This window comes from Uloborus diversus, chromosome 5 (assembly GCF_026930045.1).
Source record: "Uloborus diversus isolate 005 chromosome 5, Udiv.v.3.1, whole genome shotgun sequence".
NCBI lineage: Eukaryota > Metazoa > Arthropoda > Arachnida > Araneae > Uloboridae > Uloborus > Uloborus diversus.
The window spans coordinates 82,680,017-82,707,156 of NC_072735.1; the positions used below are offsets into that span (position 1 = coordinate 82,680,017).

General features: G+C 34.1%; 1 protein-coding gene across 1 annotated transcript in view; it reads right to left on the reverse strand.

The window, feature by feature from the left end:
* Window positions 1-14,531: 14,531 nt before the first annotated feature.
* LOC129222486 (transcription factor AP-2-epsilon-like) overlaps window positions 14,532-27,140 on the reverse strand; it is an 85,136-nt gene continuing 72,527 nt past the window's right edge. Inside the window, exons 7-8 of the mRNA XM_054857000.1 lie at window positions 20,571-20,712; window positions 14,532-14,811 (exon numbers count right to left, since the gene is read on the reverse strand). Coding sequence (XP_054712975.1) covers window positions 14,532-14,811; window positions 20,571-20,712 — 422 coding nt within the window. The remainder of the gene's footprint in view (window positions 14,812-20,570; window positions 20,713-27,140) is intronic.

Consider the following 27,140-nt stretch of genomic DNA (forward strand, 5'->3'; position numbering starts at 1 on the left):
CTCATTGCAAAGATTATTTAAAATTTGTGAACATAAAAGGCTTCCAGAAAATCCAATTCCCCTACATTTGTAGGTTTGCAAATAATCTTCGCCTCCAAAAAAACAAAATGATGCCCAGGCCCACTCTCCCAACAATGTTTGGCAATTGAAGATTTGTTCAGTTCCTGTTTTTTAACGCAGTTTTCATGTTTCTTTAAACGAAACTTAAGTAATCGCCTTGTCTGTACCCACGTATCCAATTTTACATTGGCAATTAATATATAGATGCCCCGCTGATCGAATGGTTGGATTGGTTCCTTCAGTTTGGTAAAAGAAAGTTTATTTCTAGGTCTGTGAATTACGCGAAAATCAAATTTGCTAAGAATTCTAGGAATGCAAAAGGGTATTTTTGAATACAACGGTAAAATCACAAAATTGGTCCACCTCCCCCTCCTCCCCTTTTGTATTTAAACTCTCCCATAACCGTGTTCCATCCCATTTGCTTGCTTTGCACTGAGGCTATTGCCTCTGAAACATGTTTGCATTTTAAACTTTTAAATCTTTTATTTGTGCTTTTAAACGTTGTTTTCGACTTTTATCTATTTCTTGCACAAAGCTCATGCTTTTTAAAATTACTATATTATTTCTTTGCATGTTGTGCTTATTCCAAAAACTTTTGTCACTAACATTTTTTGCTTCTTTTAAATATCTACTGGTGTATTATTATATTTTTAGATAAGTGTTATCAGTCAGGCAAAGAACATTTCCCTGAATAATCAAATAACCCCTCCTATCGAAAAATATATGTGGAAATCGATGATATTCTTTTAAGTAGACCCGACAGTATGTATTAAGGAATACTTTCTTTTCTATGTATATGGCATTTTTTCAAGAACTTTTTTTTTCTTTTATTTATTAATAAAATTACAACCTTTTCATTCGAATTTGTTGTGATTAGAGGATGTGACAAGAATTTGATAACAATTTCATCTGTTCTTTACATTATGTATTCATTGTTATCACAACTTTGATAAATTCTGAAACTCAGTTTTAGAGGTTGTTTCTTCATGGTAGAAGGTTCGTTGTTTTCCTAACTCAAATGTCTCAAAATTATTTGGTTGACAAATTCTATGCGCTAATGTACGACTATAGGTGAATTAAATTGTTATTCCTATATGGAAATTGCTCTGACTGAGGCGTTGTCCGTGAAATATTTTTAAAAGAAATTGCTGTTATCAGCTGGTTTTCTTTTTTATATCATTCACTGTTTGGGTTGTTTCCTTCTTGTGCTGTAGATTCATAAGAGGAGGGCAACAGCTTCTAGCTTGCCCCTCTTCCTTTCTAACGTTCTAAATTAACAACCTATGCGATTCAACCAACAGATTGATTCACATGGACAACAATGTGTGTCTTATATTATTATCGTGTTATTTTTTCATGGAAAAAAAAATGGAATTTTGAATTGAAAAGACAGTTTACTGTGGCCATTTATCCCGGCTTTTCAGTCCTTGCTCGGATTTCTTCCAGAGAATATCATTCAATCAATTACGTCATTAAAATCCAATAACATGTTTCCCAATTTGTCCTAGAAAAAGTAAGCTTTAAGGGCTCCGACTATCCCCCTCCCTTCTTTTTTTGATGCATAAGCCTCCAATCTTTTGATATATTTGTACATTGAGAAGTGACAAGTGGTTGAAAAAACTACCTTTTTTTTTGTGGCGAACTACAACTATTTTATTAAAAATGTAGTTAACTACAACTACAATTACCTTTTTCAAAATGTAGCAACTACAAACTACTTTTGAACAGTCGCTATTTCGCTACATTAAAAAAAAAGTGAAAAGTATACTCATACACACTGTTTCAGGATTGAGCGAAAAAATTCAAAAAGTGGTTCAGATTAATAAATTGGATCGTTTGAACATGAATATTACAAAGTATTATTTATTCGTCCTTAAGTTTAGTGAATCAATTTGTCATTCCAAACATTTTTTTACGATTTTTACGAATATTCGCTGCAAGAAATTAAAAGTTAAAAGTTGGATTTAAAAGTTGAAAGAATTCAACCTTGAAATTTTTAATTTTTTCTGACTGAATATTTAATTCATGATGTAGGGGAAGCTGCTGTACCCACGGACGGTTGTACCCAGGGACGCTAGAACCCATAGGTACGCCACTGAGCATCTTACATTTTCATACGATCACCTTAATTTTTCTTTCATGACAAGCATGGTATTCCTTGACATTTTTTACTAAGCGTTAAAATATTATGAAATTTATCATTGCAAAAAGGGGGTAAAAATCCATTTGAAGGAAGAGTTTTAAAAGGAGCTCCCATTCAAATTTAGAACCTGACTTGATTTCGGTGCGTGACAAGGGCACCCATATGCAAAATTTTTAAGAGGGGGCTCAAAAAGTTTCCTCATGGTTTAGCAGAATATTTTACCCATGGAAACCGATTTCAGTACAGATTAGAGACATTAAAATTTGATATTTTTAATAACTTATTCATTAATGGGTGGAAAAGAAATTTTTATACATTTTTGCAATGAAAGTAGTGTGCTACACTACAAACTGCTAAAAAATGTAGCTACTACAGTAGCGTCACTACTTGTAGCGCGCTACTTCGAACCACTGGAAGTGACAAACACAGACATATACTTTTTCGTTACAATAGAGAGGTTTCATTTGTTGACAGGTAAAATCGGGGTTGCGGAGTCGGAAAGGAAATGACTAACCGCGGCAACGTTAGAGCTTTTGACTCCGAATCCTTTCTCCCAAAATCAATTCGACTTCGATTCTGACTTCGCAGCATTCGAAGAGTTGAATGTAAAAGGATGTTTCGGAAGAGAAAAAGAATTGAGGGGCGAAATTACCCAAAACCAGGGCTGCGATGACCGACTATGACTCCGAGAATTTTAGTGCTATCGACTCAAACTCCGATTCCTTTACCCCAAAATCAGTCCGACTCCTCGAGTACCGGCTGAGTTGTGAACTCTGCGGGAAAATTATTCTTTCAAACTCATGGAATTTACAACCTTTGATTCCCGACTCCGTCTCCTTTTCCCAAAATCAGTCCGACATAACTAAGTTGGATTCATCCCCCCCCCCCCCATTTATCCACTTTAGCTTTTTCTTTTTTTAAATGAAAACCACTTTTTTTTACTGAAAATATCAAGAAAATGCTGTAAAACCTTAAGGTGGCCGTTGAAACTGTTGAAAGGAAAAAGTTGAAAATTTCCTTAGTTATCACGACTGAGTATTGAAATTTCGTCTTTTTTGAGGTGTACTTTCCCGGCTTTCAGAATACTTGTATGAAAGTTTCACAGCTGAAAATGCTACAAGTTCGTCTGCACATTGCAACGCGTGACACACAAACATGGACTTTTTTTTTTTAATTTGAGAAAACTGAATCTAAATAGCAGTTTCAGTTGGCAAACAATTTTCGTGTGTTCCTGGTGGGCAACACATTTTAGTATTTCTTGCATGTTTTTTGCATATTTGATGCAATTACTCAGGTAGCTCACATAACATTTAAACGTCTGAGAATGGTTTTAACAACGTTAACAACCATTTCAAAATATTTATGAAACGATGGTTACTGTGTGCACTAAAGAGAAACTCAAATCCATGCTTGCCTCAATTCGTAAAGTTTTTGAAGTGAAAACTTCTTTAGGTAAGGTAACCATTTTTGAGATGGGGGGAAAAAACCATCCATTTCGCGACACCGTCACCTCACCGACATTTGGAATACAGCGCATGCATGGCTTCTCCCAGTTCCTTTACTATGTTGCTTTCGGTTGTAACTGCGGACCTCGGTAGCACTGTCAGCCAGCGTGAGTCTCATAATCCGCATCTTAAATGAACGTAAGTTCGATCCTCACCCAGGTCAGTGTATTTCTTCTCCAGAAGAAAACATTTTTAAGCTTACATAATATTTTTGAAGTGAAAACTTCTTTAGACGCTTTGGGCATTTTTTGAGATGGGAAAAACAATAATGTTTCTGATAGCGGTGATACATGTGTTTGTCGTTGCCACTCAGCCAATTGTTATGGTTGCTGATGATTATATTTCACCGGCTGAGTCTCTAAACGCAATACAAGAATTTTTGAATGAAAACCTATTAATTTTTTAGACGCTTCTGCATTACTTCAAAATGAAAATGGGAAGTGCTTTGATGATTTGCCAATGATTTTGGTGGGGATTTCAACTTTAACTTTGCAGATGATAAAAATCTACCATTAATTGAATTTTTAAATAGATAATTTAATTTAACGATGCCCACAATGATTGCAATCTTAGCATATTGAGATATAAAACTACAATTGATGCAGTATTTACAAGATATTTAAATAGATTCGAATCAAAGTTTTGTAATTCCTATTTTTGTTACCATAAACTTATAGAATCAGTTTTTTTTTTAATTTAAATAAGATTTTTTTTTTCTTTTTCGAAATGAACTGAGAATTATCTGGCGTGTCTCAAAATTCGAAATTTCCAGCATGCTGGTCGACCTCACGGCATGTCAGCTAAACAGGGGCAATACAGTAAATTGATTACGTGGAAAGCTCAGTATGTGTATTGTTTATTATTTTTATGCACGGAAAACTGAATATCACAAACTAAGAATCCTTTTTTCAAATAATTCATATATTCGCATCAATATTTACTTTATAAACGAACTGAAATGGATGCTCGGATTGCTGATAAAAGTAAAAACTAAACTGCAGCTGATGTTTTAAATTTATAAATTTTTAATTTTTGAAACTACAATTAATTTTAAATGAAAATTAAACACACACCATCCACACACACAAGCGCGCGCGCGCGCGCACTCAAATGCACCAAATTTATTTTGTATAGTTTTAGGTTCTCACTTCAATTGCCAGTCCCCATAACTACCTATTTTATTTTATTTTTTTTACTTATGTTACTATCATTCTAACTCATCCGTTTATATTTTTTTTATTGAGTTCGGCATCATTTTTTCCACCACGAAAGATCGAACCTGGAAGTTCGGACTTTTCTATAAGAATGTACTGTCTGACCACGGATTGTATGGAAAGACAAACATCCGTTTTTGCAGCCGGAAATGGACAAATCTATTATTTTTAGCGATGTCAGCTTTTGCAGAAGCAGAGTCTCATTCAAATGAGCGGAATACACGCATCAACTTTTTACTTCCCCCCCCCCTCATTCAAATAGATTCTTCTCATCTGGGAGTTTGAAAATTCCATACAATCAGTGGTTGGACAGTAGAAGAGATGGAAGAATATTTTCTATAATGAAAAAGGGCGTTTTTTTTAAGCGGTGAGCACTTGGAGGTGGATCGGCTTCCTTCCTGTTTTTTAAAAATAATCTTCGAAGCTAGTCGGGGTTCGACCTTATGCTGGGCGTTGCAGAGGGATGGACGAAACGTGGAGAGTATATTTTTTATTTAGAGATTGGGGGATGTGTGTGTTAAACGATATCCGATAGTTTTTGGGGCAGGGCAGTGGGTGGAAAATATCACCCTACCTCCGCAAAATCACTGGGATCATCCATCCTAACGATGACTCTCGGTGAACAGTAGACTTTGCTTCAAGCAGGTGTTCACTTTCTTTTTATTTATTTTCTACTTTTTAGGTTGAAGATAAAACGCTCCCTCCTCCCCCCTCCTTTTCTCATTTTTTCTTGTGTTTATAATTTCGTTATTGGACTTCGCTTGTCAGGTTGTTCCCATCGAGAGTGGTTAGCGACCTTTTTATAATTATTATTACTTGTTTTTTTCGGGGGGGGGGGGGGGTCCTCCGCTGTACCTGATGGAGTGCGCTACTTATCTTGTGGTCCTCTGGTTTGCTGTTTAGTTAGAAGCGAATTAATTTTTATTACAGTATTGAAAGTAAATATAGATATAAAAGAGTTTTTTTTACCGTGCACTAACAAGATATCTTTTAACATAAATATGAAAAGAATTAAAAATGAACTAAGCCACTGGTTTCCAAACTTTTGGAATTAAGATTTTATCCTAGTAACTGTGTCTTCGTAAATAACAGACAAGAATAAATAAAGTTCTTATACCTGGATTGCATAGCACTTACCTGTATAGCAACATGACCGCTGCCTAATATCGAAAAAGTTTCGTAATTAATATTCAATTTCCAATTGTGAAGTTGTTGCATAAATAGTTTCATAAGAAGTTTATTTAGCTTGAAGTTTTATTTTAAACGCATTTTTTCCACCGTTTCTGACATTTTCTCGAAAAACCCAGAATTTTCTTCCCCCCTCCCGCCCACCTTTAGCTCACCCCCTAGAGGTGGGGGCTTTTAATATGTTTACTTACTAACCACCCCTAACAATATTCTGAAGTCAAAAATTATCGCACATCCATGCACGCTACACCCCTGTTTTGAGCACTCATTGACTGAACTAACAGTCGAATCTCAACTTGCAGGAGGGATGCGTTCCACGCGTAAGTCGAAATTTCGCGTTGTGGAAAAAAGTACGTGAATGAATTTTTTACAAACATGCTCAATTATTTTAGACATTTGTTAGCACCTCTTAAGCTATTTTAACCCATTTCTTAACTTTATATTACCGTTTTATACATAAAGAACTGAATTTGTACTGTGTAAAAAGAGCTATGTTGTGCAACATGAAATACTGTTACGATGCAAAAAATCAATAGGCGAGAGAGGCTTGTACGTATAGTATATAGTAATAATAAAATGCAGCACTATAATAGTACTCTACAGTAGATAAAGTCATTATATTCGACGTACTTTTTAATTGCTAAAACACGTCGAAAATCTTTACCTTTTTTTTAACTGTCAGAAACTTTCTCTTTTTCTCTCCATTTTCACAAATGGTAGAAAAACAGTGCGCTTAGGTGAAATTATATTTCATTAACTTCATATTTAGAAGGAAAAAAGATAATAAAAGATGGGCTGTAGTTATTTGCTTACGCTTACGAAGCAATGTTTAGACTAGTGGGTACGCTGTATGGAACTTCCACAAAAGAAAATCCGTTCACGAAACTAATATTTAGAAGCCAACAACGAAGGCGATACTGAAGTCCGCGACTCCGTTCCGAAAATGTTCGTGTTGCGGGCGGGTAATTTGCGTTAGCTCTGAAATTCGTTGCTCGTAAAAAGTTCGCGCTATTGCCATTTCACGTGCGTTGAATCGCATTGTAACGCGAGTCGACTGTATAGATTGCTTGCGTTTTACAAACATCTGACCGTGTTGTTCGTGCTATTTTTGTACAATTCTATTTTCTACCGCATTAGGTTTTCATGAATTGAAATATAAAAGGCCTTTTGTTACATTTTTATGATTGAATAAAACTTAAATCGTTGCTGAAGTTTTGTACGCTATTGTATGCATAATTATTTATAGTGAATTATCATATTTTCATTGTGTTTTTGCGTTACATATTGCATTGATTTTATCATCAAATTTAACAACCACTGTTTTGGCTAAAAGAGAAGTGACTGAAGCCTTGTACACACTAATTAGCTTCTGTTTGGTGATGAGTTCAAGAAAAGAATATTAGTGATCTATTGGTAGACGGAACTTAGACATTTTCTAACGATCGTTGTGCGTCGACTCTGATCATGCACGTATTTTCTATTATTTGTGTTTCCTGCTGTCTTCATCTTTACAAGCCCCTTACAGCCGCTTCAACCAGGCGCTCCTATCTAGCGTCTTCTATTTGTCGCAATACATCCTCAATTTTTAACTTTTCAGTGTTTTTAAGTCATTTGCTTTTTCAATGTCATCCAACCATCTAGTTGGTGGTCTTCCTTTAGCTTGGGATCCCTCAGCTTTCTTGATTAACACAATTTTAGTGCAATCAGGGCCCGATTATCGGGGGGGGGGGATCTTAGACCAAATGCTTTTTTGAGATCCCATGTAGTCAGGTCTTACAATTTTAGAGACCGTGTTTCGAATATTTTAGAGGAGCTAATTTAATCAATAATGGTATTGAAACTCATCTGCCAAATTAAAAAAAAAGTCTGTTTCAGAGGTCGCCACCCCATTAACTCCCCCCTCTCCCAGCATCTCCTTGGCCCCTAACTTTTCTTAGTGCTCCAGCCGCCTATGGCCAAGTGCTAGTCCATTTGGGATTAGAAACAACAGCACAAGCAATGATGTTGTGTCTTGTTCTCCAACGTCTTTTCTGTATTGAGCCAAATATTTCTCTAAAGGTTTTTCGCTAATACATACATAAATCCAGCGTGTGTAGTGTGTTTTTGTTTAAGTTCTATGTTTTACTTGAGTAATACAAACCATCTTTTGTGGTCGCAAGTGTAATGTTGATTTTATTTATGCCATTAAAATACACTACAAGAAATGAAGAAAAAGTTTTATTTTGCACTTTATTTTTCTCTAACTTGATCCTGCTACCAATTAATAGTTGATAGCCATTTGTACAAAGAAATAAAATTAAAAAAAAAAAAAAAAAATATGAAAAAAAAAACCAGAGGTTTCAAAACGAAACACAATTTTGATTTTGCTCCTTTTGATGTCGTAAATGACAATGACAATAAATATATGACAAAAAAAAAAAAAAAAAAATATGAAACAAATGTACAATCCAACTATGAAACTGATCTTTTGATATATCGCTCAGCAGCGACAATAGTGGCATATCTTTAAAAAAAAAGTACTAAAAAAAACAGCATTGGAGAAAATGAAAGTTTCAAGTTTTTCTATTTTAATTGGTATATACTCATATACTGCGACATACTCAAAAAATTATGCGTTATGGTAATTAGTTAGATTTTGTGTTATAAATTAATGTAATTTACATAAAGTTAACAAATCTTTGTTTTAAACAAGAGAATTTTAAAGATTAAAGCATTAATTATTACTTTTTTCAAATTTTTGAGATGCGCCACCATTGTCACCGGTGAAAGATAGACTTTTTATTTAATCTGCAAATAATTTTGCTTGTGCAATATTACTGAATAAATGACCATTAGCATCATATTTCAACAATTTATAAGAAATGTGTAAGTGTCACAAAACTCAAATTCAGTTAAATTGAACACAAAATGTATGGAGGGTAATGTAAAACTGGGTACATAATATGAGTCGTCCAGTGTCCAAAACGGTTAACTCCAAGCAGTAAAAAATTGCAAAAACTCCGTTGTTTTCTTCCTAAGAAACCATTAAGAAGAAACTTGTATATTAATTTTTAACCTCATACTTGGCATTTACTTTTTAATTCCTACTCTCATAAGTTTAGAAGTATTCTTATTAAGGGAATAATTTGAAATCCCCCTATTTTATGCCTGTACAACACTTCTAAAGATTAGATTTTTGAGGAATGGTTTCAACCGATTTGGCTCATGAATGACTCATATTTATAATCATTTGTATATTTCTTTTTTGCATCATCAACATATTTATTTGTGAAGGTGAAAAATAAAATTCTAATTTCTAATGACTGTCTTTAAGTTATTAACTTTCCTTACATTTTTTAACTTTCAAGCTTTTTACATTTTTTAACTTTCAGCTTAATGTCTTTGTTTTAGATATAAGTGGCAGAAGAAAAAGCACTCAGTATTTAAATATTATCTTGTGTCGGCTTTATGAGTTCAGACTTAACTCTTTTGACTGTTCACCTGTTTTGTTGGTGCTCATCATAACGTAAAAGTATGTGTCAGTAGTTTTTAATCCCATTCTGTTCGCGCTAGAAAAATGTTCAAAGTTAACAGAATTAATTAATTAATTATTTATTTGAACTTCATGGTGTTTTTGTGTATCTTTTCTTTTCGTCTTGTTATTTATTTATTTATTACATGCTGTGTTTGTTTCGGTTAATGGAAAAGGAAACGTATTAGAACGTGAAAATAAACGGATGGAAATTCTATTCAGACGAACATTTAGGATAGATCTGTATACGTTTCTGAACACAAACGTCAGTTTACCAAATGTTCAGGAATTAAGGTAAAACACCAGCAGTGGCCAGTGCTTCAGTAGTAGACAGTTCAAGTTTACTTTTGTACTTTAAAGAAAAAAAATGAACAATAGTAATGTGATTTTTTGTTGGTACTTAATGTAACTCTATCATATTGAATCAATATTATTCATCAATTATTTGAGTTTAAAGTTTGTCATGTCAAGTCTTCGGATGGGAGACTGTCAGATGGCCACTACTGAAATGTTCAGATTTTGGAGTAGCCACTGCTGGATCAGTTTCGAGGTTTCAGAAAAAAATGATAAAAATTGAATAAATTGAAATTCTGGCATTTTTAGAAATTAGAAAGATTGAGAAAGCGTTGGGCTATAATAAGCTCATTGTGTTTCAAGAGGGGCAATTAATATTGTAGACCTACATTTTAAAAATGTACTTCACTGTGGTCACTACTAGTGCGCTTTAAACCTTGAAGTGGCCACTACTGAAGAAGTGACCTCTACTGGTGTTTCCCCTAAATATTGCAAAATTTTTAAAAACTTTTCAAACAAGAAAATCATTCAATCAAAATCGTATGATATCGAACTTTTTAGAGTAAAATCTACACTAAGTAAAACGAATTGAAAAATAAAAGTAAAACTGATTATCTAAAAAAAATTTTTAAGAGTAAAGGTAAAGATGAAGAGTTAGTATCTTTTGTAAGATGTTATATTTTACATTCGAAAACAATGCGTACAGTGCTTGAGGTTTGTGATATATACCCATCTTTCGATGTATCGTACATATTTAATGTAATACGAACAAAGCTATTTTGTATAAATTCAGTTTTATAGGTTATGAGCTTTCTTTACTAAGAACGGCTTTTGGTATTACGTATGTTAGGGAAAAAAAAGAGTTTCTACCATTACTTAAAAGTTTTTAATGACAAAAAAATCAATACTTTTTTTGCTGTTCCAAGTTTAAAGTTGAAATATTCGTTTTAGTTTTTTTTTTTTTTTTTTTTTTTTTTTTTTTTTAACGAATTCGTTTATTTGGACTCATATTATCAGGATTGTAGTTTTTGAAGTTTTTTAAGTATAATGAACTCAGAAAAACTAGTGATTTTTTTTTTTTTTTTCGAAATTTCCCCCTTTGGTTTTTTGAGGACGAAAGTCTTTCTTTTCTTTTTCCTTTTTTTTTCATCATATCAAAAAATAAGTTAGTTCTAAATCTTACTAATAATGTATGGCGAATATCTAAATGGCCATACATTATTAGTAAGATTTAGAACTGTTTTTTAAGATGTTTATTTTATGGTCAGTCGAGGAAAATCTTCTAAGAACATGTTGTAGATATAAACTTGAAAAAATAAGAGTCATCCAAAAGAACACTTAAGAAAATCTGTGACATTTGTCGTCAAACTATTTTTAAAAACCATAAAGTTTTTATCCTTGCTTATGATTTTCCAACCAAACATTGATTCTCTAATAATTTAATGCTCAAAGTATCATTCAAGGTAAGTCTAATGTACAATCAATTTTTAACTTTCCCCTTCATATTTGAATATATTGTGATGTTACACCTAGTGGCATGAAACTGAAGAAAAACTAACGTATTGTGTAGTTATCCAAAATTAAGGAATAATAATTGAAAAAAAAAAAAAAACATTTATAAAGTCATTATTGTGATTCAAATTTATTCGGATCTCCGGGTTACTTTGAGCCTTGGGAGAAAGATTATGTAAAATAAATTCTTTTAATAAAAGTAGTGCCACTTAGAACCAGAAAAATAAAATGTCTAAGCGTTTGAAAATCCCCCTTTTTATGCCACACGATCACAACATGTGTTTAACTTATTGTATTGCATAGAACATTATAATATAAATGGGTGCAAGGAAAATGAGAAATTGTTATTTAAAAACTGTGTTTGCCACACTGGATTTCTTAACTGCATACAGTCGATAAAATTTCAATGTTTTGTTTAAATTGATATATTTTGAGAACTGGAGCGTATGTTGTTGAACTTTTTATAACATTTGGCATGTTTTGTGTTTCATTTGATGGGGTTTTGAACTATTGGTGTTCAGTATTGGTATGTAAAGAATGGTTTGACGACCCACGATTTGTGATGCATCCAGTATGCATATTACTTAACATTAGTTTAACACAAACTACAGTGAAACAAGATTGATTAAGTTTTTACAGTTTCAGTTTGAATATTCATTAAAAAATATTCCTGTTCGAAAGAAGTTGAGTATTACATAAAAGAGTGTATCTACTTTTTTATGTATTGCACTTGTCAAGAGTGTATAACTTATTTTTATACTTGTTAATAGATTGTAACCTATTTTTTCCACTTACGCTTCGTGTGAGCATCACACACGTTCTTATAAATGTGTGAAGAGTACAAGAGAAAATAACTTCCATCCATATTTTCATGAAATTAAACTTTAATTGTCTATAACGAATCATATGAGATGTTAAATTTAATACGATGCTATTTTATCTGTTTGAAACAATGTTAGTATACCTTAAATTAGCCAGTCTCAGAAAAGTTTCATAGGGTGAAATATTTCTTTGCATTGATGCTTGTTCGCATTGAATTCTATGAACAAAAATGTTTTTTTTTCTGTGCAGTCTGTCCGAGGAGCTTTATCAGTACAAAAACGTGAAATTTGAAACTATGAAGAAATATATTCTGCTAACAGTCATGAGAAATTTATTGGTTTGTTAAAAATATTGGTTAATTGAAGTAATTTTCCTATTAAAAGCTCTCTGACGTTACCAGTGAACTGTTATTTTAGACATAAACCCCCTTTTCTTTAAACACAAGGAAGAAATATATATCTCTAAAGTAACTCTCTATTGCTAATTGGCGTCTCCACAACTAACAACATGTGAGCAATTCGTTGCCTTCGACAACATTTGGTCAAAGGGAAAGAACCTCTTCATTTTTTATACACTGTGAAAATTAATCTTTACATGTACAAATGCGGAGTGTTTCTTAATTTGGCAACTGAACTACTCCTCTTCCAACAGAGGGTTTGGCATAGGAGAACACAGGTCTCCCGATCAACAGGTGCTTCATTTTCACCTCTATTAAAATTGTCCTTCTTCAGATTGCGAGTTTCAGTCTTTCAATGACTGAGGAAGCAACTATTTGCATATGTACAGACTTTTTCTTCAACACTTTCCGGTCACATCTTCTGTTTTGTCATTTCACGCAGCTTCCAATATAATTTTCCCGAAAGTTAAACTGCTAACTGCATATATATCTAACCTTTATTAAATATTTATTTAATTTAAATTATGTACATCTCTCAACCTTCCAGAACTTGCGTCAAATGAGTTACCTGAAAACAACGGCGTGAGAATGTTTGTCACCTCCCTTATTTCCCCCTAAAAGTTTTAGTATGTTTTCAACTAAAAACATTTTTATTAATTCTAAACACCAAATGTTATACAAAATAATAATGTTTGGTGAAACAAATGTTTCAATACTTTTTTTTTCTTCTTAATGTGAATGCTTCGCTCACGGCGCGAGTTCTGGAAGGTTAATGATTGCTGAGTAATTAAACAGAAAACAAATTTCGAATTACGAGCGCGTCGTCACAAATACGTACATTTTTTTTTTTTGAAGAAATTGGGTTTAATAGTTTATTATTTTTGCTATTGATATTTCACCTTTAATTGTTTCTGCTTTTCTCTTAATTATATGGTAAAGTCTAATTTAGACTTTCGGAAATTTGTTATAAATGTAGTTAAACTTAAAACTTTCGTGTAAAACTACGCAACTGTCCCCTTTAACAGTGTAAGATAAATTTTGAATTTACTCTACTTAAATGCATATTCTTAACTATGCAAAATTGATTGCATTTTGGTTATCCTATTTAAGAGAAAAATCAAACAAAGATATTAATTACCCTTTGGGTGAAAGCGTCATTTAGTGTAGCTTTTTTTCACCGCTTCTTTTGAACACACACACCCAAACTGTTTATTGAGCTTCTTTTGCACACTCACACAAACCATGTTATGTGGGGACATAATTTTTCTTGGGACCTAACGCAATAACTGCTAAGCCATTTTTTACTGTCTGTGTATGTGTAAGGGGGAGGGCTCATGTAATGTAGTTTGAAATTGTTGGTCTTTTCCTAAAATTTAATTGAGCCTAAATAATTAAAAAATCGCTAGTGGTAATTTAGTTTGAATTCATATTATATTTTTATTTTCTTTATCTTTTTAATGTATTTCTGCTTTAATTTCCTTTAGAGGAGCATTTTGAAAATTTTTTAAGGAAGAGCTCCTCGACACTCTTCGATTTTTGGCAGCCTGTGATTGTAGCATACTGATTGAATTCTCGAAGCAATTATTATCTTTTAACCAATCAGATAGTCTGTCATTTGGAATAACTCACTACAACCGACCGGAAAGTGTAAACTTCGCTGCGTTTTTCTCACTTCTGTTCTCTCTGATTTACACGTCTCCTTCGTGGTGGAACTTTGATTCGTGGCTTCCTGTCTTCCTGCTCCTACAAAAATGTCATGTCATCGGGACGGTAGGCAGTGTGCACTTCAGCTTCTTCTTCTGACCTCACCACAGGTTTTCCATTGCAGACTAGTTGAAAACCCGGATCATCGACAACCGGAACTGTTCCTGCGAGCCAGGTGACGTCACTTCTTCGCGTCCTCCTTCTTGGTGTCCACCCCGGGCACTGTCCCGGACGTCTGGTAGGAGTTGAGTTGCTTCTCCAGGTACTTGAGCGACTCGTTCATGAAGTTCTGGACCGCGGTCAGGGCGGCCACGATTGCCGGACTGCCGAAGCCGTGCGTGATGAGGGAGAAGTGGGTGAGGTGTCGTTGGATGTTGGGCTCCAGGATGCTCTGTGGCCTGGTGTTGCAGAGGGGGGAGCGGTCCTGGTTGAGAAGGTCCACGAACTCCTTCATTATTTGCCTGGGAAAAAGAAGCACATTTTATTACGAAAAATTCTTATGACCAAAAAATATACGTGTTAAAATTGTGCGATGGGTGCACGAGAAGGAGACCCCAAATTAAATATTTATTGTTGTTGTTTCTAATTCCCCCAGGACTTGCTCTTGGATAGACTAAGTCCATGATCCCAAAAGTCTTCAGAAAGTCTACAGTAAGACATGTAAAACATCTAAAGAAAATCATTCCTATCTAAATTAGGACAAGCTAGAATATGACCGGGTGAAGCCTGCTCGATTCAGCATTTGATCCCGTCGGGGTACACTTTGTGACCAAGTTCATATCTAAGGCATTTCAAATGGCCAGTGACATCTCTGGAAAAAGAAGTTTGTAGAGTCCTGACTTTGTTGAAGGCAGGAGTAGCGCCCTTTTTTACAAATCACATACTGGAGGAGTCCTCCAAGTCTGGAGACACAACGCAGTTCTCCTTACGCGATTCTTAAGAAAGATTCTTTAGAAAGGATTAAATAAGAAGAGGAAAAGTTTTCAGAAGGTGCCAATGCCCCTTTGAAAAGGAGTTATTATTTTTCAATGGTATGCTGGTATCCTCTTTTGCTAGAGAAGAGGCAATTTCATTCCCGCATAGAACCACACATGGGAAGAAGTCACTGTATATAAATTTCATTTGACTAGGAAAGGTATTTCAATCTCTTTAAAAGTCATTTTTTTTTCAAGTTGAACAAAGTGAATGGAGGCTTGATAGTTGACACCTTCAATTTTCCTGAAACTTTCAGGATATTTTACTAATATTAGGATAAGAAAAAGTGAAGCTTCTGTAATTTGACTTGTTGGCCCTCGAGTGGTGGTCAAAGTTTAAGATCGTGAGGAAAAAGAGCTAAATATATGATTTTTTGGTTCAAAAACAATGAGTGAATCAAGTCAATTCTTTTAAATAAGGACACTATTTGGTACTAAGTACATTCTAGTATAAATATTTTGGTGACTCACTCATGGTTTTGAGGGCAAAGGTCAATTCAAAATGCAATTTTTTAAACTTTTTTTTTGCCTTGTTTGGGTCCGGATATCTGCTAAAGCCATGAGTAACCCACGGAAATAAGTATATGATTTACAATTCACCTTAGTATAGTACTAAGAAAAATATAAAATAGTTTTCATTTATCTTGGCTTTAGTAGTTAAATGGTCTCAAAGTCGATGATTTTTTTAAAAAGGGCCAAGTTTAAAAAGGGTCAATAACTTTGGTCGCGACGGGTCAACAACTTTAGGACACAGCTGTGGTTATAGTCCTAGTGGTGTAACTTAAGGTACAGGTTAGAAACCCATGGAAATTAATCAACACTTTTAGTTACGCGGTCTCGAAGTTGATAATTTGAAACAACAAGAATCAAAGTTTTCTGTCTATTACTCGGGCCTGAGTCGATAACTTTGAGCAAGAGCTGTAATTATGCTCTACTTGATGTAGTTTTAGACTCATGTCAGAAAATCATGAGATCTAATCATCTTACTCAATTAAACGGTCTCAAAAATGATGATTTCAGTATAAAAGAGCGTTTTTTCACGATTTTATATGCGTGCTACTCAAAGTCTTATGAGCTTAAACTCACATAAATACTAGAACGAATCAACAGCCAAATGTACTTTAAGCTCCCAAAACTTCATGCTTCCAGTGTTATAAAATTTTCTGTAACCTTGACAACAACATGGCAATTCTTCTCACAAAGTTGATCCGCCATTTTGGAGATCCAAGATCCTCAGAGTTGAGATCTCGGAAGCTCAAAATTTGCATCTATGCAAATTTTAACTAACCTATTGTAATTGTATAATTGCAAATTTTAAACTAACCTATAGGTTATTTTCAAAGACATTTCTACATCTCTATAAAAATTTAATCCCATTCGGGGATGATCGAGCAAAGACAGTTTGAGAAATTTAGTTCAGTTGACGTGGAATCACTGTGATACAACATTGTGACGATTCACAATCATCTTTGGTTATTTTTGACTTTATAATGATCATAAATCAATACTATATTTTAGGAAATTGCAATTGGTCAAGAGATTGAGTTCAATATTATAATAGAATTTGCACATACACCCCTTAGTAATAAACATTTAAAAAGAAACAAATTTATTTAATTTGGCTCAAAAGTAAAAATATAAATACAACGTTCAAATAAAAAAAATAATTTGAATTTTGACTTCTTGAATTCAAATTATGTTTTTCGCAATCACGAGTGTGTGTGTCTGTATGTAGGCGTGTGTGTTTATGAGTGTGTGTGTGGGGGGGGTATGTGTGTTTGTGTGTAGGGGTTATGTGTGTTTGTGTGTAGGGGTTATGTGTAGGCATGTGTTTTTATGTCTGTGTGCAGGTATGAGTGTGTGGGTAGTTGTGTGTATGAGTATTTGTGTGTGTGTGTGGGGGGGGGGAATGTGTATGTGTGTGTAGGCATATGTGTTTGTGTCTGTGTACAGGCATGAGTGTGTGGGTAGTTGTGTGTAGGTGTGTGTGTATGTGTAGGTGTCTGTAAGTATGCGTGTGTGTACGTATTTGTATGTATGCGTGTGTGTATGTGTTTGAGTGTGTGTTTGTGTATGTGTGTGTAAGCGTATGCATGTGTGTGTATGTGTTTGGGTGTGTATGTGTACGTGCGTGTATGTATGCGTGTAAGTGTAGGATATTGACGCAACCTGGAGACGGTTTTCGCTAGAGGAGCAGCATCGTGAGGCGGCCGGTCGACGGTGATGCTGCAGAGGGTGCTGGCAGGAAAATAAAATCATAGGACATCAAAACAGTCAAATAAAAGCAATAAGCAATCGTGATTGCTCAAAAAAAAAAAAAAACAGGTTTGTTAAGACAAAAGATGCGGGGGAAATTTGCATAATGTTTGTATCAGAGTTATTTCACGTCAACTGACCTGATTTTTCAAACTGTCCCCGCTCGATCATCTCCAAATGGGATGAAATTTTATAGAGGCGTAGAGATTCTTTGAAACACTAACCTGATACTAATTTTCAGCTTCCGAGATCCGAATCCTAAGGATCTAGGTTCTCCAAAATATAGTGCTCCAAAATGGCAGATCAGCTTTGTGAGAAGAAATGCCATGTTGCGGTCAAGGTTACAGAAAATTTTATTGCACTGGAAGCATGAAATTTTGGGAGCTTAAAGTACATTTGGCTGTTGATTCGTTCTAGTATTTATGTGAGTTTGAGCTCATAAGATTTTGAGTAGCACGCATATAAATTCGTGAAAAAATGCTCTTTTATACTGAGATAATCATTTTTGAGACAGTTTAATTAAGTAAGATGATTATATCTCATGGTTTTCTGACATGGATCTGAAACTACACCACGAAGAGCATAATTACAGCTCTTGCTCAAAGTTATTGACTCAGGCGTTTTAGAGTAATTGACCTAAAACTTAGATTCTTGTTGTTGCAAATTATCAACTTCGAGACCGCGTAATTAAAAATGTTGATTAGTTGCCATGGCCTAACCTGTATGGTTTCTAACCTGTACCTTAAACTACACCTCTCGGACTATAACTACAGCTGTGTCCCAAAGTTGTTGACCCGTCGCGAACAAAGTTATTGACCTCTAGGCCATTTTTAAAAAATCATCGACTTTGAGACCGTTTAACTACTAAAGTACTATACTGTGATGAGTAGTTAATCATATATTTATTTCCGTGGGTTACTAACGGCTTTAGCAGTAATCCCGGCCTAAACAAGGCAAAAAAGTTTTTTAAAAAGTAGCAGTTTCAATTGACCTTTGCCCTCAAAGCCATGAGTAAGCCACCAAAATATTTATGCTAGCATGTACCTAGTATCAAGTAGTATCCACATTTAAAAGAATTGGCTTGGTTCACTCATTGCTTTTGAAGCAAAGCAATAACATATTTAGCTCTTTTTTTTCACGTCCTTAAACTTTGACCCCTACTCAAGAACAAACAAATCAATTTTTTTTAAAAAAAAGAAGCTTTCCTTTTTCTTATCATAGTACCACTAACACATCCTGAAATTTTAACGAAAATTGAAGACATCAACTATCAAAATTGTCTAGCTTAAAAAAAAAAAAAAAAAAAACTCTTAAGATTGCTAATAGTAGTGTGAAATATCCTAATTTTAAAATTTACTATTGGAGATAGTCGCCAAGCGAGGGATAAATTGAAATGACAGGACTATGTCCAAGCAAGTACCAGCCAACTCAGATACTTGAAAATATAAAATAATACTACTGTATAGTGTAAACAGATACGTACTTGAAAAGTAAAAGAAGTGAGAATGCGACTGTTATTTTATATCGACTGTCATACATAAATGAAATTTATTGCATGATGGAAAACATCTTTAAAACAGAGGACAAAATTTTCAATTTTCACTGCAGGAATTTAATTTAAACTTCAAGGGACCCAGACCCGGGACTACCTCCTCTCCTGCGCCACGCTCTAACAAGCATGCATTTTGCGGAAGGGGAAGGAGGAGTGAAAGTTGTTCATTAATCCTCTTAGTTGAATTTTTATGTATGTCACCTTATGCTATTCATTTATTCTCATTTTTCACATTCAAATTATGTTTAGATGGCCCTCGTTTCTTCAAAAATGTTATTTTTTTTTTCAAATAAAATGTAAAGTAACATGGCAAAGGTTTTGATGTTCTAAAAAAGTATCTATGCGTTTGTTTAAAAATCACCAGTGAAATCTGATTGAATGTATTATGTTTTTACGTTAACTAAATGTATCGTTTTGCCAAAAGAAGGAAAATCTTACAATAATTTGATTCCGTAAGGAAATCAATCATAATCAAAGCTCTGTCAGTAGCAGGTCCATATTAAGTGTCAAAACACTTCAGGCACAAAATACTGTAACATTATAACCACGTTTGATTAAAGTGCTAATAGTTTTGGGTGTGCAAATACGTTTTGTATAGTCTACACTTCATTACAAATAATAGATAGCCATTCTAATACTACTACTCCTAAGCCTTTCGCAGCCTTAAAAAGCAAATAAAATAATTACTTCTTTTTTCTACATCAAGTAATGCAATTTAAAAGGCATCACATACTGTGACTAGTCCTGAAAAACTCATTTAAAAAGTTTCACTCGTTATTAAATTAAAATAAAATCATCTTACATGATAAGACGTAAAACACTCTTCTTAAAGCTGTTGGTTTTCTAAGAATCTCACAGCTGTTAGTTCAATAGCTATTTGCCATCTCATTCAAAATCCAAAAGCTTATTTATTCATGATAATAGACACTAGACATACTGCCGTTACGGACGGGGTTAAAATGCTGTCATATTTGCTATCTTTTTTTATTCATACCCCCTTTTTTTTTCGTAATTTTATGTTTTTTTAATTCAACATATTTTTAGTATTAAATTTTTGATGTGTGCGCCGTGTGCCCTTTGATGACTATTCCCCCATAAAAGTGGGCTTGGTTCAGAAAATGCCTTGCGAAACTTTAAGGCATTATTTAACGAAAACTTAACTATGATCAAAATGATTTCGGAGTGTGCACTCAGAGCATATAACCCGACGCTGTCCCCAAACCCTGGAACTCTTTTGGCTTAGTAGTAAAGTACTGGATTAATTTCCTAAGGTTCGTGGATAAAAGTCCACGCTGATTAAATGTCCACCATAGGCTTAGTATGCAACCAATTCTCATTTTACATATGCCACAGATTCCTTGTATTTGTTTAATTACATAACATAAAGTCACTCATTAATATCAGTTTTGAACAATTTGTGAAGTTGTCAGACACTCACTTGGTAGCGAGGAACAGTTCTTTCCTTCGGTAGAGATCACTGGGATCGCTGTGATTCCTGCACAGGTATTCGCCTACTTGCCGGGAAGGGAATTCTGTTTCGCACACGTAGCCGAAATCTCTGGCTAAGTGGATGGCCTCACCTGAAACAGAACGAAGCATTTGTCAGTTAGTCCAGTAGAAATAGCATCAGTGGTCAAACAAATTGCAACAGAAGCGATTCTTGTGGGAAATGGTAGGTAACATGCTTCTAATGAACATACTATAAAAATATACATCCGTACTGTTGGGACAAATATGTTTTATGGCCTCCATTTTGAAAAATCATATTTAAAAAAAATTAAGTAAAAAAATCCTTTGTGAGATCAAATGATAGAAAATTTCCAGCTAAAAAGGAACAAAATATGAGGTATGAAAAGAGAAGAGAACATACTAAAAATATTCTAACGTACTATCGCGAAAAATGGTGGGAATTAGCCGCTAGCTTGAAAAGTCCTGAAAATTTTTTTAAAATTTAAAAAAAAAAAAAAATCATGCGTGGTATCAAATGAAAGGAAATTTCAAGCTGAAAAGGATTATAGGATGAGATATTTAAAATGAAGTCAACATAGTAAAAATATACATCAATGCTACCGCGAAACAGTGTTTTTTTTTTTTTTTTCGACTGCCATCTTAAAAAATCATAAACTATTTCCGAAATTAAAAAAAAAAAATCATGGGTGGTGTCAAATAAAAGTAAATTTCACACTGAAAGATGATATTAATCAGCTTTTTGAAGCGAAGTGTTTTTTAAGAGGAAATAGGTAGAAAATGGTAAAACAATAATATGCTTACATAAACCGGAAGTGCTAATGCAATTCTTCATAGACCATAATCCATTTGCTATTCTTTCAAGTGGTTTATGGAACACTTTTAACGGAATGATGGGTACCAAAAAACAAAGTTACTGCAGAAAATTCTGATGCCATTGGAAGAAATACCCAAGATAAGCTCAGCGGCAAAGGCTTTATTAACAATGAAATTAGACCAAGCAGCAATGATGAGTAACGCGAGTACTGAAAAAGGATTATCATTGCTGGTGAGACTCACTACGTAAATTCACGTCTTTTAACATAGAGGATGCTTAGACAAGAACGCTCAAGATGCTAGTTTTTAAATTACGAGTTATCTACTTTACCAACTACACGATTTGACTATAGTACTCAGCAAATAAGAAAAACAGATAAATCTTCAAAAGCAAAATCATTAGATACCTTGAATTTTAATACAATGCAGCTACATCAGAGTAGGGGAGACCGGGGCAGGTTTTCGCGCGGGGCACGTTTTCGATTTGACTTTAACTCGTTAACGAGCCGGTAGAGCGAAGCACCGACCAGACTATTTGAAAGGCTGCGCCACTAGACGACACCTACGCGAGTTTCAGTTGGAGGGCTGTTCACATCGCTGCGTAGCGTCAGTTTTACTTGTTTTTATACAGGTAAGTAAATTTTGATGACCTCATTTAAACTAAAAACAAACATATACGTCTTAAGTTAAGTTTTTGTCTGTTGTAATATTTTGAAAGAGCACATTTAGGAGCTACCTGTGATGTGATAGTTTGTCCATAAAATTCTTTTTTTGACCGTCTGCGTGAAGTTTAAGGAGAAACATGGTGACGGGGCACGTTTTCGAACACCAAGCGGGGCATATTTTCGCATCGAAAACGTGCCCCGTCGCATCGAAAATATGCCCCGCCCCCTTCGATCGCTACTATTTATCGATGTTTATTATATTATTTACTCTTAAATGAAGCATAAATAGTTAAATACACATGAAAAGGTAAGCTTCTTATTTGACAACTTATATTTTTAAACAAAAACAGGCAAAAAATAAATTACAATCTCAATCATTCATGAGAGATACGTGTTAAAAAAAAATCCGTCTAAGTGTTTATAAAAATATCATTAAACTGATATGTTCACAGAATGACTTGATTATTATGACTTGATATTGATAAGTGTGTTGGGTTTTCAGATTTGTCGTGGTACGACACTACAAAAAGAAGTCTGAAAGAGGCAAGTACACAATAGAGACTATGGTAGAAGCTGTCAACAAAGTAAAAGAAGGAAGAAGTATGAAAAGTGTAGCAGTGTTGTAAAAGTGTAGTACCCCAGAAGAAGTGAGTCCTCCGGAAAAAGCGAGTCCGAAAAAACAGACCGGCATAGAAAGAAGAGAAAGTCGGCCATTTTGACCGACACTCCGGTAAAAGAGCAGCAACAAGCTAAGCAGAGAAAACAAATGAAAAATGAGAATGAAAAGAAAGATAAGAAAAATTTAAAAAAGAGTTTATTTAAGAGACAAATTGGAAAACCTAACAAGCCCGAAGAAAATGAAGAATGAAGTGATGAAGAGGAAGACTGTGCTTGCATTTACTGCACAGAATTGTACAGTAAATCTAAGGCTAAAGAGATATGGGTAAAGTGCACTCGTTGCAAAAAATGGGCCCACGAGTCTTGCATCAAAGAAAACCCTATGTTCTTTGTATGCATTAATTGTGACAGTGACGATGACGTTTAGTGTTTTTAACAGTCCTACATGTATTAAAATTATTAAGTAGCCAAGTTGGTGATGAGTTTTTTTCAATGTATATTTACTGCAAATCAATAAATAACCTACCTTGGAAATATTTTGTTTGATTTCCTAAATTATATTGATATAAGAGCATGCGAAAACTTGTCCCTGTCTATTAATAAGGTATGCAAAAACTTGCCCCGGTCACGGGGCACATTTTCGCACGTGACATAACGACACTTAAAACTATTTTTCTGTAAAACAAAGCTTAATTAATTTATGACAGTAATTCCACGTTGTAGCCAAGGTTTCTCTGAATGGTGTATTACAGTTTTTTCAAACTTAGGTAAATAAATAAAAAATAATAAAAAAAGCGCGAAAACCTGCCCCGGTCTCCCTTACTTTCTACTTTTTTGATGGTGGCGCATTGGTTCATCAGTTACCATATTCACGTCTAAAATATTTGGAGATGTGAAAGTCAACACGAAGCATATGAAAGCAAAAGATGTGGGAAAGAGACCATAGTATTCAATGGGTGCAAGAAACCAAATATAATTACATGGAGCATATGTTGCGCATAAAAGCAGTCGTGAGTTCAAGTAACATTTGATGAAAATTCACCTATAATTATTCGGGAAAACAATCTTTCCAGTCAACAAACAACGTTTTGTCAACATACTGGCGAGCTGTTTTCAAAGGAGAGGTCATTCTGTGATTCAAACGAAAAATGACGCAGACACGGTGATAGTGAAAGAAGCTGTAAAAATTGCCCAGGAAAACACATGACGGTGTTGCGGATGATGCAGACATTTTAATCCTTGTACTGTATAATTCTTTTAAGTATATTTCAATACATCACCCCCGAGGGTTCCCTATTCCTGACTCTGTAGAGACTCATTAGTTGAATATTTTAATAGTTTGTCACACACTCTGGTAAAGTTCGTGAAATTCAAGCCATTCAGAATTTTGTTGGTGGGAAAGCCTTGTTATGTTTTCTTAAAATACCATAAGGAATATACAGTAATAATATTTCAACTATTATATTTATTAAAACTGAATCTAACATCGTCATCCATATTAATCAACTAGTAATACAATTGAATAAAACATCTTTTGTTTTTAAGATTTGACTCCTAAGACTGTTGAGCGACTTTTTGGGATCATCGAAAGATGTTACTTAGGAATATTTGTTGAAATCGGTGGTAAGATTATTGTCTCACTATATATGTATGTAAAATCGGCCCAGGCCACTTGAACGCGCTAAGCAATACCTCAGGAAAATATCTTCAGCTAAAAAAGAATTGGGCATAGCTCGTTTGCTCCAAACGCAAAATGCATCGAAATATTATCTATATCGAGTACATTTGCTGGGCTTTATTCGGAAATACCTTGAATTACAAATTCATGATCCCACAGTTTGGGGATGGCAGTTGGTAGATCGAGAATTTCAGTCAATGTCCTGAATTGAGCTCAGCACTAAATGAACTCTTAAATATAATTAAATGTACTTGCCAAAATACACTAAAAGAACCATGTAACATTACAAAATGTATGTTGTTGTTGTTGTCTTGTGCCAGCTAGGCTGGCAATTTGCGGTGCGTTGCTTCACTTTTCCAACTGTACCATAATTTGGTGTGAAGTTCGACTTCCACAGTACACACATGCCATAGGGCCCGTTTACAGGGGAAGGCAACCATTCACAGCATAACAGCACATTCACACAAAGGAAGGACAAGAGAGAGAAAGTACATCCCAGGACTATAGAAGTTAGAAGGGCTGGCTCTTAGCGCCGCGAAAGTAGGAACCAGGCGGAAAGTGCCAGTGACGTCACTGGGTAGACTCGATCTGGGACATTTGTATAGTGCTTGCGTGCGTAATTCTTCACTCTCTTTCCCCGTTTTTATGTTTAAAAGTTTCTTGAGGGTTAAGCTTCAAAAAAATGAAATACAAGGGTAAATGTTTTGAATCTTATCGACAAGTTAATAAGCGATACCAAAGACAATAAACCTAATAGAAATCTACAATACAAATTTTTAGTTCCTATTGTGTAGTTTTCGATATTCTTTATCCAATATGCATGTTTTATAAAGGGGTAGAAAGCGGAAATTCTGCGCAATAAAATTGAACTTATAAAGAAATGAAAATAATTTACTGTGCTTGTCAAGTTTCCTCATGTGTGTACATAATTTTGTCAGTTTCGACTTTAAAAAATAATAATAATATTGTTATTTCAACCTTGTCTCAAAGAAAATGAAAGAGATAAGATAGATATAAGGAATAACTAAAACATATTGGAATTTCGCGATAACCCATTTGAATCTAAATACTGCCGATATTTTTAGAGGAAGTTTTTTTTCACGAAGTAACTATAACTCTGACCAAGAATCTTAACAAACGTTGTATTTGAAAACTGAAGTAGAACCTCATTAACCTGGACTAATTGAGGATCCAGGTCATCTAGATTGTTTAAAACGAATTAAGCAAAATGATCTATAAATTGAACCAATGTACATAAGTAAAATACTTGAACACAGTAAAAATTGTATTTTGAATTAAAGAGAATGAAATATCAAACTGCATTAGAAAAAGTTAAAAAAATAAAGTTACAGCCTTACAAAAATACGTTATTGCGCTAACGCGTTCTTTTTTTATACCGTATGTACATTCAAATGGTTGTCCGGATAAAGCGAAGTCCAGATTAATAGGTGTTTACTGAAATTGTTAATCAGCATTTCAATCACTTCAATTTAAAAATAACATATTGAAATTTAGCAACGTAAACCAAATTTAAAGTTTCAATGATTATCACCAAATTTATAAAGCAAACTTATTTGTAGACTGAAAAATTTCTTCATGTCTGAATTCTCCAAAACATTACGTTACAGTAATAAATAAAATCTTTCCCAATATTCTACAAAGTTTTCTTCTGTGATAAAATCCATTAAAAAAAAAAATATTTCTGCCGGCTTACCTTTTGTCCTCAGAAAGTTTTTCATTCAAATATCGGATTCTTCCAAATGTTCTTACTCAAGAAAAAAGTTCAATAGCCTTTTTATATGGGTCAGGCAATTGATCTTTCAATACAGAAGACCAATTAAATGGCCTAGCTTTTGTACAATCATAAAAACACTAATGTATCTGATTTGAAAGCTTTAAATAATCACAAAAAAAAGCTTCTTTACAAAAATAGATACACGATTGAGATAATCACGATATAGTACTCATTTTCAATCTCTCTTCTCCCATCTTTAAGTCATTGTCGCATCAATGCGAATTATTATATATTTTAAGCATGGGGATACAGTGTTCAAGAAATTGTAGAGTTAAATCTATTGAATAATATTTACAAAGAAATTTCATGCATTATATCTAAATGCATTGTAATTTTACGGTTGAAGGAAATTTATTACGGTCTCACAGTGCCGTTACTAAACTAATTAAATATCATAAATTTGCATTGTGACAGGGTTGAACCAAATCCTACATTAAAAAATAACTTCGTACACCACATTTTATAAAATTTGTCTAGCTCTTTATCTTAACTTTTTAAAATTCTTCCCCCAATTATTTATTGAAGCAGCTTCAAAGTTAGTATTCAATAAAAATAAATAAATAAATAAATAAAAAGCATTTCAAAACAGAAAAAAAGGTTGTATTTCTAAATTTTTGGGTGTGTTTTGAGCTCTTTGAAAATCTTGAGGGGAAGCTTAAGTTTCCAGAACTTTTTCAGCAACTAGGAAATCAGCACGTGAAGGCATTTTCAATACTTTCAAATATAATTACCCACAAATATTTTCGATTCTATAAAATGTGACCTTTACTTTAGCATAACGTGAAGGGAAAATAACCTGCCAACAGATTTAGCGCAGGAGCAGGAGCTTATTTCTGAAGAAACCGTAGTCAAATGTTATGAGACATTTGAAAATTGAAATCAAACCTTGAAGATAATATTCATATCCTTATTCATAATAAATGATTTTTAGCCTTGTCTGGCAGCGGCCTCAGCCCCTTCAACTGCCTC